The sequence below is a fragment of the Lepidochelys olivacea genome, assembly GCF_965140295.1.
Source record: "Lepidochelys olivacea isolate rLepOli2 genome assembly, chromosome: 11".
Taxonomy (NCBI): domain Eukaryota; kingdom Metazoa; phylum Chordata; order Testudines; family Cheloniidae; genus Lepidochelys; species Lepidochelys olivacea.
Genome location: NC_140421.1, coordinates 18,090,682 through 18,108,227, shown reverse-complemented (window position 1 = coordinate 18,108,227; position 17,546 = coordinate 18,090,682). Strand labels below are relative to the sequence as shown.

Genomic DNA, 17,546 nt, shown 5'->3' with positions numbered 1-17,546 from the left:
CTGTTGGTGAGAGAGATAAGCTTTCAGACCAGAAGAAGTGTTCTGTGTAAGCTTGTCTGTCTCATTATCAGAAGTTGGTCCAATAAAGCCTATAATAACCTCACCCACTTTGTCTCTCAATTGTTCTCCTATGTCATCCATCAGCATCTTTAACTCTTCAGATCTACTGTTAAGTTGCAGCTTGAAATGAATCATTACTCTGGATCTATTAACTTTCTAGTATTATACATACCTTCTGCCTTTCATGAGGTTACCTTCTTTAGTTTTATTTTGATTGACCTAATAACAAGATGTGGGGGGGGATGTGACATGAGCACTCGTACACACCCCAGAATCCAACAGTTCCCACGCCCAATTCTGGTCTTAAACAGGGTATCTTCACAGTTAAAGTTCAGATGATTAACTTCCTTGTTGCTTTGATTCTCGATCATCAAAGAGTTGAGAATTTGCTGGTTGACTATCTTGTCTTTCATCCAGCAGATCATGGCTCTCCACTGTCAATGTTTGTATTTGCAAATCTGTGACAGACTCATTGTACTTCTGGTTTGTTTCCATAATGAAGAATTTTTTACGGGGACAGGTTGTTAGCCTGGCTTACAATCCCCTACCAAGAGGGCAAAAATGCAGAGCCCAGCATCCACATGTAATGTGGTCTTTACAGTCTACAATAGCTAAAATGTGTACTGCTGTATTCTGCACTAGCCAAAGGCTACATGTCAAAAGGTACACCCAGGTACAACACATAGCAGTCCAACCTAGAGATGATGAAGGCAGGAAAACAAACATGGTGGGTGTGACGTTCTGTGCCTCAGGGGAACACCTTACACCCCCATGTTTATCTTTATAAAATGATTGTGTGGTATCCAAAGTTTGCCAGTCGGGTGTCTTTGGAAGGCTCATGATGCACTGAGCATTGTTGTTATAACGATGTTATAGTAATTGTTGTTACAGTAATGTTATAGGTTGTAATTTCATGTATATAGTTATGGGGCTGAAAATGTGTCCTCATGGCTTAAAACAAGCCCAGGCAAAAACTGTCCAAGAGCAGAGAGGAAGTTCACACCTTGTCAGGGCATGTATGGGACAAACCTCCTGAGGTCTCTTCCAACCCTAACACTCTGTGATTCTAATCCAGCCTCACAGGAACAAAGGACACTGGCCTAGGCAGCAACAAAGGATCTGTTGGACTCTCGAGTGAGTCACCCCCCTTCTTTTGGTCAGTTTGGGACTACGATGAGGTAATGCTCACCTGACTCTGAAGGGACGAGGCGGCGCGCAAAGCCAAGAGAGAAGAACATGATAAAAGGGAGAGACATTTGCCATGCCCTTCCTCTCTCTTCCACCTCCATCTACAGACATCACCACCGAGCGACTGAAGCACTGATCAAAGGGGAGAGCCTGGCTGAAGGGCAACCAGCCAGCCTGTGGTGAGAAGCATCTAAGTTTGTAAGGACACTGAAAGTGTTAAGATCAGCTTAGAATGTGTTTTGCTTTTATTTCATTTGACCAAATCTGATTTTTTGTGCTTTGACTTCTAGGCACTTAAAATCTATCTCTGTAGTTAATAAATGTGTTTGTTTATTCTACCTGAAGCAGTGCATTTGGTTTGAAGAGTGTCAGAGACTCCCCTTGGGATAAGAAGCCTGGTGCATATCACTTTCTTTGTTAAATTGACGAACTCATATAAGGTTGCAGCATCCAGCAGGCATAACTGGACACCGCAAGATGGAGGTTCCTAGGGTTGTGTCTGGGACCAGAGATATTGCCTAGTGTCATTCAGTTGCACAATCCAAGGGGCAGCTTACATGCCAGAGGCTGTGCGTGAACAGCCCAGGAACAGGGGTTCTCACAGTAGAGCAGGGTAAGGCTGGCTCCCAGAGTCAAGGACTGGAGTGACCTAGTGGATCACCGGTCCAGATAACACCAGGGGATCATCACAGTGGGGTCTGCATCTCAGAGGTAAGAATGCACTCATTTGAACAACTCAACTTAATTTCCATTGCTACTAAGCAGAAATTAAAACAGATGAATCTAGTAAGGATCAAGGTTGTGACCCACTGACTGCTGATGAACTTATATCCTTCAAATGAGGGTGCAGACACAGCCCTAGTCAAATCTTCAGTGTTTCCCAGTGCCAACAAGTATCTCTTCCAGCTCATCTGGAATGAGTTTATGTGAGCTGGCTTTCTTCCAGGTCCCTCCATCTGTCAGAGCTGGAAACGCAATCCATCATCCTACAGAGATCAGTCACCTGTATTGTCACAGTGACAATACAGTACTGAGTATTATATCATGTCGGAAACCCAACAGAGATGGAGAGGTCCAAGAAATCAGAGGAGCCAGAAACTACTGAATAGTTTCACCAGCTTCTCAATACCCCTCTTCCCCTTTCACGTGGTGAGGTAACTGGTGAGAGGACTATTGTCAAATGCTCACTTCTAAGACAAGGACTGAGTTATAGCATATTTAAGTACCTTTCTTGTATTATGTGATCTACCTATATCATATGATTCTTTTCTGTACTCCGCATAATCCTTTTGTCTATGTATTTAATGAAGAATCAGCATTTGTACTTTAAAATAGAAACTTCTACTTTTTTGTGTTCAAATGGCATGTATTTATGCAGTATTTTAATGTTCCACTTTGGCATTGAACTATTGGGAGAAAGAGGAAATAGCAGCATTACATTTTATAAAAAGTGTTCCCTAAACAGTTACATACACACACACACCACTGCCATACAACCACTGCACCTTCTCATGCTACCAGTGAATTTGCCCTATTATGTGATCCCATTTTAAAATTAAGTTTTATAAAGCATACTGGCTTTTTCTTCTTGAGATCAGAACCAGTATCCAAGTGCTAATGAAAAAGGGTAAATGAAATATATCAAATGAGGGGAAGGAAGTTATCATTTTTAACCGAAAATACTTAATCACGCATGTTGCATAAAGCCTCCACTCAATCCAGTAGAATGCAATTGTAAGATCTGTAACTTTTCAGTCATTGCTAGATCATTAAGTTCTGTAAACTTTTGCAAACTTTGCAACTTTTAGTCATTGTTAGCATAGAAAATTTAAAAGACTATCTTTTGCAAGCTTTGACCTTTTCAGTTACCACTTGTATAACCCCCAAGCTTTGGAACATTTCATCATGCGATCAGGGAGAGTGTGAAAAAGGGAGTGTGTGGGGGAGATAAGGGAGCATATGTGGGACTGGGCGGAGAGGAACTGCAAGGAGAAAAGAGCCCAGAGCCAGGTGTGTCTGATGTAATCTGCCCTGAGAAAGCAATCATGGGGTGCTGTAAAGAAAAGAACCTGGTATGTATGAAAGGAACAAGGTCTGGGAATGCTTCTCGGTGATGGACACAGAAGGAGAAACTCAGTGTATGTGACGGGAGCCACCCAGTTCCAGCAAAAGGAAGAAGGCATGTACACAAGCCCCCTGCTTCTTGACCTGCTCGCCGGCCCGGATCCATGACCACAGGCAGACACACCAGATGTACAATGCTTCGGCTTCCTCTGCTGTCTCCGGTAACTCTCCACCTGTGTGAGTGTGTGGGTGTATGAGGATATGAATACAATGAATGTGTGCGTGCATGAATAAGATCCATCCCTTTTCTGTTTCATCCAATAGTAACAACTCCTATGCTTGCTCAGGTATCACAACTGTACATATTAAACTCAATATATAAAATTCAGTAAAACAGACCGACATTTTGATTGAAGAGATAAAATAATACAGATCCCAACATTGTTAATCTCTCTGCTACATATTATAGATTAAAGAACAGATGTCAATTGTATATGTTGTAGTCTCCTTTGTGACTGGACCTTATGCCTGCATGGAGCTCCACTGACTTCAATGAATTACACTGGACAGGAGAAGGAATCTACCTTCAGGGGTCAGATTCCAGGATTCAGGCCTTAATTTACTGTGACAGTCTAAGCCCTGGTCTACACTAGGACTTTAGATCGAATTTAGCAGCGTTAAATCGATGTAAACCTGCACCCGTCCACACGATGAAGCCCTTTATTTCGACTTAAAGGGCTCTTAAAATCGATTTCCTTACTCCACCCCTGACAAGTGGATTAGTGCTTAAATTGGCCTTGCCGGGTTGAATTTGGGGTACTGTGGACACAATTCGATGGTATTGGCCACCGGGAGCTATCCCAGAGTGCTCCATTGTGACCGCTCTGGACAGCACTCTCAACTCAGATGCACTGGCCAGGTAGACAGGAAAAGAACTGCGAACTTTTGAATCTCATTTGGCCAGCGTGGCAAGCTGAAGGTGACCGTGCGGAGCTCATCAACAGAGGTGACCATGATGGAGTCCCAGAACTGCAAAAGAGCTCCAACATGGACCGAACGGGAGGTACGGGATCTGATTGCTGTATGGGGAGAGGAATCCGTGCTATCAGAACTCCATTCCAGTTTTCGAAATGCCAAAACCCTTGTCAAAATCTCCCAGGGCATGAAGGACAGAGGCCATAACAGGGACCCGAAGCAGTGCCACGTGAAACTTAAGGAGCTGAGGCAAGCCTACTAGAAAACCAGAGAGGCGAACGGCCGCTCCGGGTCAGAGCCCCAAACATGCCACTTCTATGATGAGCTGCATGCCATTTTAGGGGGTTCAGCCACCACTACCCCAGCCGTGTTGTTTGACTCCTTCAATGGAGATGGAGGCAACACAGAAGCAGGTTTTGTGGATGAAGATGATGATGATAATGAGGTTGTAGATAGCTCACAGCAAACAAGCGGAGAAACCGGTTTCCCCGACAGCCAGGAACTGTTTCTCACCCTGGACCTGGAGCCAGTACCCACCGAACCCACCCAAAGCTGCCTCCTGGACCCGGCAGGCAGAGAAGGGACCTCCGGTGAGTGTACCTTTTAAAATACTATACATGGTTTAAAAGCAAGCATGTGACAGGATTAATTTGCCCTGGCATTCGCGGCTCTCCTGGATGTACTCCCAAAGCCTTTGCAAAAGGTTTCTGGGGAGGGCAGCCTTATTGCATCCTCCATGGTAGGACACTTTACCACTCCAGGCCAGTAACACGTACTCGGGAATCATTGTACAACAAAGCATTGCAGTGTATGTTTGCTGGAGTTCAAACAAAATCCGTTCTTTATCTCTCTGTGTTATCCTCAGGAGAGTGAGATATCATTCATGGTCACCTGGTTGAAATAGAGTGCTTTTCTTCAGGAGACACTCAGAGGAGCCCATTCCTGCTGGGCTGTTTGCCTGTGGCTGAACAGAAATGTTCCCCACTGCTAGCCACAGGGAGGACGGAGGGTTGAGGGGGTAGCCACACGGTGGGGGGAGGCAAAATACGACCTTGAAATGAAAGCACATGTGCTATGTATGTAATGTTAACAGCAAGGTTTACCCTGAAAGAGTGTAGCCACTGTTTTATAAAATGTGTCTTTTTAAATACCGCTGTCCCTTTTTTTTCTCCACCAGCTGCATGTGTTTCAATGATCACAGGATCTTCTCCTTCCCAGAGGCTAGTGAAGCTTAGAAAGAAAAAAAAACGCACTCGTGATGAAATGTTCTCTGAGCTCATGCTGTCCTCCCACACTGACAGAGCACAGACGAATGCGTGGAGGCAAATAATGTCAGAGTGCAGGAAAGCACAAAATGACCGGGAGGAGAGGTGGCAGGCTGAAGAGAGTAAGTGGCGGGCTGAAGACAGGGCTGAAGCTCAAATGTGGCGGCAGCGTGATGAGAGGAGGCAGGATTCAATGCTGAGGCTGCTGGAGGATCAAACCAGTATGCTCCAGTGTATGGTTGAGCTGCAGCAAAGGCAGCTGGAGCACAGACTGCCACTACAGCTCCTGTGTAGCCAACCGCCTTCCTCCCCAAGTTCCATAGCCTCCACACCCAGACACCCAAGAACGCGGTGGGGGGGGCCTCCAGCCATCCAGCCACTCCACCACAGAGGATTGCCCAAAAAACAGAAGCCTGGCATTCAATAAATTTTAAAGTTGTAAACTTTTAAAGTGCTGTGTGGCATTTTCCTTCCCTCTTTCACCACCCCTCCTGGGCTACCTTGGTAGTCATCCCCCTATTTGTGTGATGAATGAATAAAGAATGCATGAATGTGAAGCAACAATGACTTTATTGCCTCTGCAAGCAGTGATGGAAGGGAGGAGGGGAGGGTGGTTAGCTTACAGGGAAGTAGAGTGAACCAAGGGGTGGGGGGTTTCATCAAGGAGAAACAAACAGAACTTTCACACCGTAGCCTGGCCAGTCATGAAACTGGTTTTCAAAGCTTCTCTGATGCATACCGCGCCCTCCTGTGCTCTTCTAACCGCCCTGGTGTCTGGCTGCGCGTAACCAGCAGCCAGGCGATTTGCCTCAACCTCTCACCCCACCATAAACGTCTCCCTCTTACTCTCACAGATATTGTGGAGCACTCAGCAAGCAGTAATAACAGCGGGAATACTGGTTTCGCTGAGGTCAAAGCGAGTCAGTAAACTGCGCCAGCGCGCCTTTAAACATCCAAATGCACATTCTACCACCATTCTGCACTTGCTCAGCCTGTAGTTGAACAGCTCCTGACTACTGTCCAGGCTGCCTGTGTACAGCTTCATGAGCCATGGCATTAAGGGGTAGGCTGGGTCCCCAAGGATAACTATAGGCATTTCAACATCCCCAACAGTTATTTTCTGGTCTGGGAAGAAAGTCCCTTCCTGCAGCTTTTGAAACAGACCAGAGTTCCTGAAAATGCGAGCGTAATGTCCCTTTCCCGGCCATCCCACGTTGATGTTGGTGAAACGTCCCTTGTGATCCACCAGAGCTTGCAGCACTATTGAAAAGTACCCCTTGCGGTTTATGTACTCGGCGGCTTGGTGCTCCGGTGCCAAGATAGGGATATAGGTTCTGTCTATGGCCCCACCACAGTTAGGGAATCCCATTGCAGCAAAGCCATCCACTATGACCTGCACTTTTCCCAGGGTCACTACCTTTGATATCAGCAGATCTTTGATCGCGTGGGCTACTTGCATCACAGCAGCCCCCACAGTAGATTTGCCCACTCCAAATTGATTCCCAACTGACCGGTAGCTGTCTGGCGTTGCAAGCTTCCATAGGGCTATTGCCACTCGCTTCTCAACTGTGAGGTCTGCTCTCATCTTGGTATTCTCGTGCTTCAGGGCAGGGGAAAGCAAGTCACAAAGTTCCATGAAAGTGCCCTTACGTATGCGAAAGTTTCGCAGCCACTGGGAATCGTCCCAGACCTGCAACACTATGCGGTCCCACCAGTCTGTGCTTGTTTCCCGAGCCCAGAATCGGCGTTCCACAGCATGAACCTGCCCCATTAGCACCATGATGCATGCATTGGCAAGGCCCATGCTTTCAGAGAAATCTGTGTCCATGTCCTGATCACTCACGTGACCGCGCTGACGTTGCCTCCTCACCCGGTATCACTCTGCCAGGTTCTGGTGCTGCATATACTACTGGATAATGCGTGTGGTGTTTAATGTGCTCCTAATTGCCAAAGTGAGCTGAGCGGCCTCCATGCTTGCCTTGGTATGGCATCTGCACAGAAAAAAGGTGAGGAACGCTTGTCTGCCGTTGCTCTGATGGAGGGAGGGGCGACTGACGACATGGCTTACCGGGTTGGCTTACAAGGAATTAAAATCAACAAAGGGGGTGGCTTTACATCAATGAGTATTTCAGGCAGGACTTCACGGAGGGTTCCAATAAGAAATGGTGCCCTAAGTAATTGTTCTTACTGGAACAAGCAGGTTGGTCTGGCCTCTTATTGATACATGGCTAGATTTACCTCGCTGCACCTTCTCTGTGAGTGACCGCAGTGTAACCTAGAGGAATGAGTCCCCTAGATGGGGGGCGGGGGGAGCAAATGAGTACAAAACAAATCTGGTCTATTTCTTGTTTTGATCCACTCCATCTATCTTTTACATCTTTGGCTGGCAGCAGACAGTGCAGAAGGACTGCAAGCCATCCACATCTCATGGCTGCTCGGCAGAAGACGGTGCAGTTGGACTGCTAGCCATCCTCATCTCTTGCCTGGCTGGCAGAAGATGGTACAGTAGGACTGCTAGCAATCCGTATCGCCTGCCTGCTCACCATAAGATGGTTCAATAGGACTGACTGCAGGACTAAAGAGAATGGTCAAGTCACTCCAAATTTAGTCGCTGCGCACATGTCTGGCCAGGAGCACCTCGGACATGACGATGACAGCTACCAGTCTTACTGTACTGTCTGCTGCCACAAGGCAATGGATTGATGCTGCTGTGTAGCAATGCAGTACCACGTCTGCCAGCACCCAGGAGACATACGGTGATAGTTACCTGAGCGGGCTTCATGCTTGCCGTGGTATGGCGTCTTCACATGTAACTCAGGAAAAAAGGTGCGAAATGATTGTCTGCCCTTGCTTTCACGGAGGGAGGGAGGGAACGGGGGCCTGACCATATGTACCCAGAACCACCCGTGACAATGTTTTAGCCCCATCAGGCATTGGGATCTCAACCCAGAATTCCAATGGGCAGCGGAGACTGCGGGAACTGTGGGATAGCTACCCACAGTGCAATGCTCCGGAAGTCGACGCTTGCCTCGGTACTGTGGAAGCACTCCGCCGAGTTAATGCACTTAATGCACTTAGAGCATTTTCTGTGGGGACACACACACTCGAATATATAAAACCGATTTCTAAAAAACCAACTTCTATAAATTCGACCTAATTTCGTAGTGTAGACATACCCTAAGTGGGTACCATCTGCATAGCACACCAGTGAAGCCAGACTGCTGCATTGCTCAACATTAAAAAAAAGTGAATTCAGCATTTTATAATTATTTTTTTAATTATAAATGTTTCAGCCTGCTGAAATTTAACTTACCTCAAGAGCTCAAAAGCAGCATCAAAATAATATATTAAATAGAACTTAAAATAATATTAATAAAACATTAGCTATTGTGGTGATGTGGTTTCAAGAGATACCTATAATAGTCTAGACTGAAAGTGTTAAAATTTTTGTAAGTTACTCTAACAGGATTTCATGAACTGTTTGTCCAAAGCTGTCACAGACACTGTAGCGTATAAAACAGAAAAATGGTAAACCTTGTGTGTTTACTTTCTTGTAATTACCCAGCATGGAAATAGCTGAATAACCAAAACAGATTCCAACGATAATATATTACAAAGAAAGCAATGGACATATCTTTATTTTTGGAGCTGATGGATACATATTTAGGGCTGCCGATTAATCACAGTTAACTCATGTGATTAACTCAAAATTAACTGCGATTAAAAAAACAATCGTGATTAATGCCTCTGTTAAACAATAGAATACCAATTGAAATGTATTAAATATTTTTGGATGCGTTTCTACATTTTCAAATATATTGATTTCTATTACAACACAGAATATAAAGTGTACAGTGCTCACTTTATATTGTTTTTTATTACAAATATTTGCACTATAAAAATGAAACAAAAGAAATAGTACTTTTCAGTTCACCTCATACAAGTACTGTAGTGCAATCCTTTTATCGTGAAAGTGTAACTTACATATGTAGATTTTTTTGTTGTTACATAACTGCACTCAAAAACAAAACAATGTAAAACTTTAGAGCCTTAAGTCCTCCTTCTTGTTCAACCAATTACTAAGACAAACATGTTTGTTTACATTTACGGGAGTTACTGCTACCCACGTCTTGTTTACAATGTCACCTGAAGGTGAGAACAGGCTATCGCATGGCACCTTTGTAGCCGACGCTGCAAGGTATTTGCATGCCAGATATGCTAAACATTCATATGCCCTTCATGCTTCGGCCACCACTCCAGAGGACATGCGTCCATGCTGATGATGCTCGTTAAAAAAATAATGCTTCCATTAAATTTGTGACTGTACTCCTTGGGGCAGAACTGTAATGTCTCCTGTTCTGTTTGCCCCATATACTGCCATATATTTCACGTTATAGCAGTCTTGGATGATATCCCAGCACATTTGTTTTAAGAACACTTTCACAGCAGATTTGGCAAAACGCAAAGAAAGCACCAATGTGTGACTTCTAAGGATAGATACAGCACTTGACCCAAGCTTTAAGAATCGGAAGTGCTGTCCAAAATCTAAGAGGAATGAGGTGTGGAGCATGCTTTCAGATGTCTTAAAAGAGCAACACCCCAAGGCAGAAACTACAGAACTCAAACCACCAAAAAATAAAATCAACCTGCTGGTTGCTGGTGGCATCTGACTCAGATGATGAAAATGAACATGCATCGGTCCGCTCTGCTTTGGATCGTTATTGAGCAGAACTCGTCAGCAACATGGACGCAGTTTCAGGTGACATTGTGAACGAGACGTGGGCAGCATTATATCCTGCAAATTGTAACCAAACTTGTTTGTCCGAGTGATTGGCTGAAGTAGGACTCAGTGGACTTATAGGTTCTAAAGTTTTACATTGTTTTATTTTTGAATGCAGTTTTTTTTTTTTTACATAATTCTACATTTCTAAGTTCAACTTCATTATAAAGAGATTGCACTACAGTACTTTTATTAGGTGAACTGAAATATATTTTTTTTGTGTTTTAAAGTGCAAATATTTGTAATAAAAAATAAATATAAAGTGAGCACTGTACACTTTGTATTCTGTGTTGTAATTGAAATCAATATATTTGAAAATGTAGAAAACATCCAAAAATATCTAAATAAGTGTTCTATTATTGTTTAACAGTGCGATTAATAGCGCGATTTATTTTTTTTTAAAATCGCTTGACAGTTCTAGTACACATACATTATAATAAAATGAACAAATCCCTAGGAAACAAAATGCTTTGCTTTATAACAATATTGACAACTTTCAAGTTTACCCATTTCTCTAAAATCAGATGCAACACTTAAAACAAATGATGCTGAAACATTACAGATAAGATTAAAGCTCTGGTTGATACTGTAATCATGATGTTTGCTTAACAGAGGATAAACCTTTTCTCCCAACAAAAAACAAGTTTATTTTATCAGGGTGCTGTTCTACATTTGGATGGCTTCTTAACTTCACTACAGCTAGGAAACTGCCTTCTGGAAGGACTAGTATTTCTGGTTTAAAAAAAAAAAAAAATAAGAAACCAAATCCCTCACATTCAACCCAACCAACTTCTAGCTTGAAATGGCTGGCCACAGGCCTCTTAACATGCAAGAACATGAGATTAAAGGCATGTCTACATGTACAGTCCTGCAGCAGCACAACTGTACCAATTCAGCTGAGCCGCTGCAGCACATCTGGTGAAGATGCTCTATGCCGGCAGGAGAGAGCTCTCCCGTCAGCCTAATAAAATCACCTCTGTGAATGGCAGAAGGTATGTGGGCTGGACAAGTTCTCCCGCTGACATAGTGCTGTGCACACAAGTGCTTATGTTGGTGTAATTTATGTCACTCAGGAGGTGGTTCATTCATACCCCTGAGCAACTTAAGATATGCCGACATAGGCTGTAATGTAGACATAGCCTTTGCCATTATGTAACTTATGTTACTCGGGGTGTGAATAAAACCACCCCCTCAGGGGACATAAATTACACCAACATAGACACTTATGTGCACAGTGCTATGTTGGTGGGAGAGCTTCTCCCACTGACACAGCTTCTGCCATTTGCAGAGGTGGTTTTAATATGCTGACGGGAGAACTCCGTCCCGCCAGCATAGAGCGTCTCCACATAGAGCGGTTGCATCTCTTTAGCTGCAGTGCTGTACATGTGGACATGCCATTAGTCTCAAACAACCTTATTCCACTCACCTGTTCTGTACTACCCTGAGGCTAGCTGAGAATTCAGAAGTACCCACGGAGGTACCAGAAGGACAAATTATTTGGCCCTTAAACAAAAGCTCCCGCCCCCCACCCCCCGTTCCTACTGAAGACTGTAGAATTTAGCCCAGACTTTTAAATTTAAAAAGGTAATTTACTGACAATGAAAGCTGAAAGCCCAAAGGAGACTGAAGTCTTTTTCTTTGCCATACAACAAGTTCACCCTAGTAACAGCTGTACAAATACAGTGTATGAAGCACTTGTGAAAGCTAGCATAGAATGATAAATATCCAAATATTTTAAATTGAGCCTACAGATAGCTAGAACTGTGAAAGGGTCAAAACCCAGAAGAAAATGGGCAGAATAACTCCATCCACTGTAGGAATTGCTGAGTTAATCTTTACGGCCCATGTTAGGTAGGTGGCCAGATTAGATGATCGTTATGGTCCTCCCTGGCTTTAAAAATCTATGGCTGGTATTGAATTAAAATTTAAAGGAGAAGGCTCTTTATGGCAATTGTGAAATTCCGCCACTACCTTTGCACAAGCCTTTAACTAATGTTAGCACTGAAAGCCATATGAGACTCCTGTCCAAGCAGGATGCTGTATTTGATACTGCCTTGGTGAGAATTTGTTAGTCATTTCTTGCATTGGAAATGCGGATGCACAAACAAGGAAAAGAACAGTTCAAAGTTCATTAGAAACTTAAGACAGTGTTCCTATTTGCCAGTTACCCAAAGGAACTCCATAGGAAACTATTTTCTTGCTTCTAGGAATATGTTATGAGGGGGAAAAAAGGAATTATGTGAATAAATCTTCTCTCACCAAGGCGCTTAGAGCCCTGCTTGAGTAAAATAATAAACATCCTAAGCAGGCAATATAAAAACAAGTGGACTGTGAAAATCGGTCAGACTGTAAGGGTCTTTTAAGGAATACAATCTTGAGTGGTGATTTGTCTTCATTATTTCAGTTTTTTCTCACATCCCCCCCACCCCCATACACATTGGATGAGCTATTACCAGCAGGAGAGTGAGTTTGTGTGTGTATGGGGGTGGGGGGGATGTGAGAACCTGGATTTATGCAGGAAATAGCCCAGCTTGATTGTCATGCACATTGTGTAAAGAGTTGTCACTTTGGATGGGCTATCACCAGCAGGAGAGTGAATTTGTGTGGGGGGGTGGAGGGTGAGAAAACCTGGATTTGTGCTGGAAATCACTTTAGATAAGCTATTACCAGCAGGACAGTGGGGTGGGAATAGGTATTGTTTCATATTCTCTGTGTATATATAAAGCCTGCTGCAGTTTCCACGATATGCATCTGAGGAAGTGAGCTGTAGCTCACGAAAGCTTATGCTCTAATAAATTGGTTAGTCTCTAAGGTGCCACAAGTCCTCCTTTTCTTTTTGAGTAATGGCAGTATGTTTCAAGTGACAGCCATTACAATTTAACAACCTGGGAAGTGCCACATTCTCCTAAAAGTGCCTTGTTATAGTACCTTATTTTTAATTGTGAATTCAATTTCATAACAGGAAAGAAACTGATACTATTGAGCATTACTGATTTACATTAGACAGCATATCAAAGCTGGTCAGAAAACTTCACTTGGTCCTGAGGGTTAAAATTATTTAACTGCACCCAAGGTTATAGGGTCATGCTTAAACAGCCATCATTATATGCTGGTGAAATTTCCCAAGGAACTACACAAAGTAATATGAGCAGGGTCCCACTCAACTCCTTCTCCATCCATGATTAGGTTCTTCTTTCCCAATTATCTATCCAGGTATTATATGGCCCACGTTACCATAGTACCTGAGCACTCATTCTCTGCATACCCACAACCACTCCCTCCCTCTTTGCCTGCAGCCCAGTTCAGGCCTTGGTTACACATAAAGGTTGTATTGCTTAGCCCTGGTCTACACTGGGGGTAGGGATGCGACCTAAGATATGCAACTTCAGCTACGCTAATAGCATAGCTGAAGTCAGCGTATCTTCGGTCGACTTACCTGGCCGTGAGGATGGCAGCGAGTCGACAGCTGCCACTCCCCCATCAACTCCGCTTCTGCCTCTCGCAATCTGGAGTTCCGGAATCAACAGGGAGGATGTTTGGGGAACAATTTATCGCTTCTAGACGAGACACGATAAGTCGATCCCGGATAGATCCATCACTACCTGCCGATCCGGCAGGTACTGAAGACCTGCCCTTTAACTATACTGGCTTAATTAAAGCGGTACAGCGCCTAGTGTGGACACAGCTATATTACTATAAAGGTGTCTTCTATCAGCATAGCCATTACCATAGGGAAGGAGAATAAACTACACCAATATAAGGCAACATTATACTGATACCACTGCATCCATACGAAGGATTGTACCATTTTATTTGGGTACAAAAATCACACGCCTATCTGAAATATTATACTGGTACAAAACCTGGCTGTAAACAAGGCCTCAGGCTGCTGAAATTCCTGCCCAACCCCTGCCCCTCACTCACCAGCTTTGGAAATGGGCGACAGGATGGATCACTTGATTAACTGTTCTGGAACACTTGGCACTGGCCACTGTCAGAAGACAGGATACTGGGCTAGATGGATCTTTGGTCTGACCCAGTATGGCCGTTCGTACGTTCTTTCGGCTATGCACAGTCTGGCTATGATGCCCTCCCTGGACTGGAAAACCTGGTTGTGGGGCTGAAGCACTAACTTCCAAATGAACAAGAGCACTCGCTATCTCCTTGGGCCCACCAGCACCAGAGGTAGACAGGGAATGGGGGATAGCAATCTCTGGCTGGTGGGTCAAGTGCGTGCAGAATTTAGTGCAGGACTGCTGAAAGAGTAAAGCCCTATGTGGATACACAGGTCCCAGAGACATACTGCTGCCACTGGACTACATGCCTTAAATACACTGACAGGCAATAATGTCAATCCAACACAAATAAAATTAGTAAGAGAACTTTTCAAACCACAGTTTATTCAAACTATGACACATTTAAACTAAAGACTATTCTAACAAACAGGATTGCGCAGTATGTGATTTCCTTGTCAAATCACAGGAACTACTGGACATAACAGGGAAGGAGAGTCTTACATCTTGGTTGATGCTGAGGCTGTGGTGTAATTATAAGTTATTAAAATGTCTGCTTTATTGCTTATTTGGATAGGTATTGGCTGCACCATTAAAATCTGTTAAAGGACAGACAAAATGCACAAGAACCGATTTACACAAAACCAAGTAATCAAACTTTTTGAGATAGTGACAAAATGTTAATGCGCTTCTTCCTCTCCCAAACCTGTCCCTATATACTGTGAAGATGTGTTAAATTGGCATGAGGGATTAAAACAGTTTCAAATCCAACAATATGGCTTTCAAGACCCCCATTCCAGTTCTGCTATTATACTTCAGTCCTTGCCTGCATCACTGCACTCAAACTAGTCCATTCCCTATTCATAAGCCTCTTTCAGCAGAGGCTGACAAACATGTTATGTAGTGTGAAGCCTGCATAGCAGCTAATTTTCCACTCCACTAGAAGGAGACCACACGCGCATATCTTTTTATGACACAGGTTCGGTTTTTACTTTTGGTTTCCCCAAATGAAAAGCAATTAATCAGTTTTGCCATCTTATTTCTGAAGAGCTCATAAAACGTCATGCTTTCAACTAAAGGGTATCAGTATTACTGTGTCTTTACACAATAAAATAGAGTTGAAATTCTAAACAGTTTTCATACCTACCTGCTACGTTGAGCTTTTCAACTGTTCCTAAACTGGGAGCAGCAGTGGCGGTACTGTTGGTAGAGTTTGCTCCGGTGCCATTAATTACAAGGTTCTCCACCTTGGACTCTAGCTTGCCAATACGCTCCAAGATATTATCCAGTAAGACTGCAAGAGTTTTCTTGAGATCTATAATAAATGAAAAACAAACCATGTAACATCACACTGGATACCGTATCGACACATCAGACACTCATCACTGACACCTCATATCGATCAAATAAAAAAAGAGAAGCGAATACAAATACTACCCTGCAACCCAGCCGGGATCAGATACCATTTCACCATTACAGGTTCCCCCTCAGCCACAGCAACTGCCTTCAAATTTTGGGAGAAATCAGATTGTATCTAGAAATCTTTGTTGTGGAGGTCCTCTCATCATAGGAATGTATTAGGGTTGTTGATTAATCGCAGTTAATTCACGCAATTAACTCAAAAAGATTTTAAAAAATTAATCATGATTAATCGCAGTTTTAATCACACAGTTAAACAGAATACCAATTGAAATGTATTAAATATTTGTCGATGTTTTTCTACATTTTCAAATCTATTAATTTCAATTAAAACAGAGAATACAAAGTCTACTGTGCTCACTTTATATTATTTTTTATTATAAATATTTTCACTGTAAAACTGATAAAAGAAATAGTATTTTTCTTCACCTTATCCAAGTACTGTAGTGCAATCTCTTTATCATGAAAGCGCAACTTACAAAAGTAGAATTTTTTTTGTTACATAACCGCACTCAAAAACAAAACAATGTAAAACTTTAGAGCCTACAAGTCCACTCAGTCCAACTTCTTGTTCAGCCAATCGCTAAGTCAAACAAATTTGTCTACATTTATGGGAGATAATGCTGCCCACTTCTTATCTACGATGTCACCTGAAAGTGAAAACAGATGTTTGCATGGCACTTTTGTAGCTGGTATTGCAAGATATTTATGTACCAGATATGCTAAACATTCATATGCTCCTTCGTGCTTCGGCCACTATTCCAGAGGACATGCTTCCATGCTGATGACGCTCATTAAAAAAATAATGCATTAGTTAAATTTACAATTGAACTCCTTGGGGGAGAACTGTATGTCTCTTGCTCTGTTTTATCCACATTCTGCCATATATTTCATGTTATAGGAGTCTCTGATTATGACACACCACATGTTGTTCATTTTAAGAACACTTTCACAGCAGACGCGACAAAATACAAAAAGGGTACCAGTGTTAAATTTCTACAGATAGATACAACACTTGACCCAAGGTTTAAAAATCTGAAGTGCCTTCCAAAATCTCAGAGGGACGAGATGTGGCACATGCTTTCAGAAATCTTATAAGAGCAACACACCAATGCGGAAACTACAAAATCCAAACCACCCAAAAAAAAAAAAAATCAAACTTCTGCCAGTAGCATCTGACTCAGATGATGAAAATGAACATGTGTCAGTTCACACTGCTTTGGATCATTATTGAGCAGAATTCATCATTAGCATGGATACATGTCCTCTCGAACGATGGCTGAAGCATGAAGGGATATATGAATCTTTAGCACATCTGGCACGTAAATATTTTGCAATGCCAGCTACAACAGTGCCATGCAAATGCCTGGTCTCACTTTCAGGTGGCATTATAAACAAGAAGCAGGCAGCATTATCTTCTGCAAATGTAAACAAACGTGGGTTTTTTGAGTGATTGGCTGAACAAGAAGTAGGACAGAGTGGACTCATAGGCTCAAAAGTTTTACACGGTTTTATTTTTGAATGCCGGTTTCTTTTGTACATAATTCTACATTTGTAAGTTCAACTTTCACGATAAAGAGATTGCACTACAGTACTTGTAATTGTGGAATTGAAAAATACTATTTCTTTGGTTTTTTACAGTGCAAATATTTGTAATCAAAAATAAATATAAAGTGAGCACTTCGTATACTCTGTTATAATTAAAATCAATATATTTGAAAATGTAAACATACAAAAATATTTAAATAAATGTATTTATTATTAACAGCACAATTAATTGGG

General features: G+C 42.7%; 1 protein-coding gene across 6 annotated transcripts in view; it reads right to left on the bottom strand.

The window, feature by feature from the left end:
- Positions 1-17,546, bottom strand: part of MGAT5 (alpha-1,6-mannosylglycoprotein 6-beta-N-acetylglucosaminyltransferase) — a 327,724-nt gene that overhangs the window by 116,902 nt on the left and 193,276 nt on the right. For all 6 annotated transcript variants that reach the window (XM_084643162.1, XM_084643160.1, XM_084643161.1 and 3 more), the window contains one exon: positions 15,493-15,660. In XM_084643162.1, the coding sequence (XP_084499288.1) occupies positions 15,493-15,660 (168 nt within the window). The remainder of the gene's footprint in view (positions 1-15,492; positions 15,661-17,546) is intronic.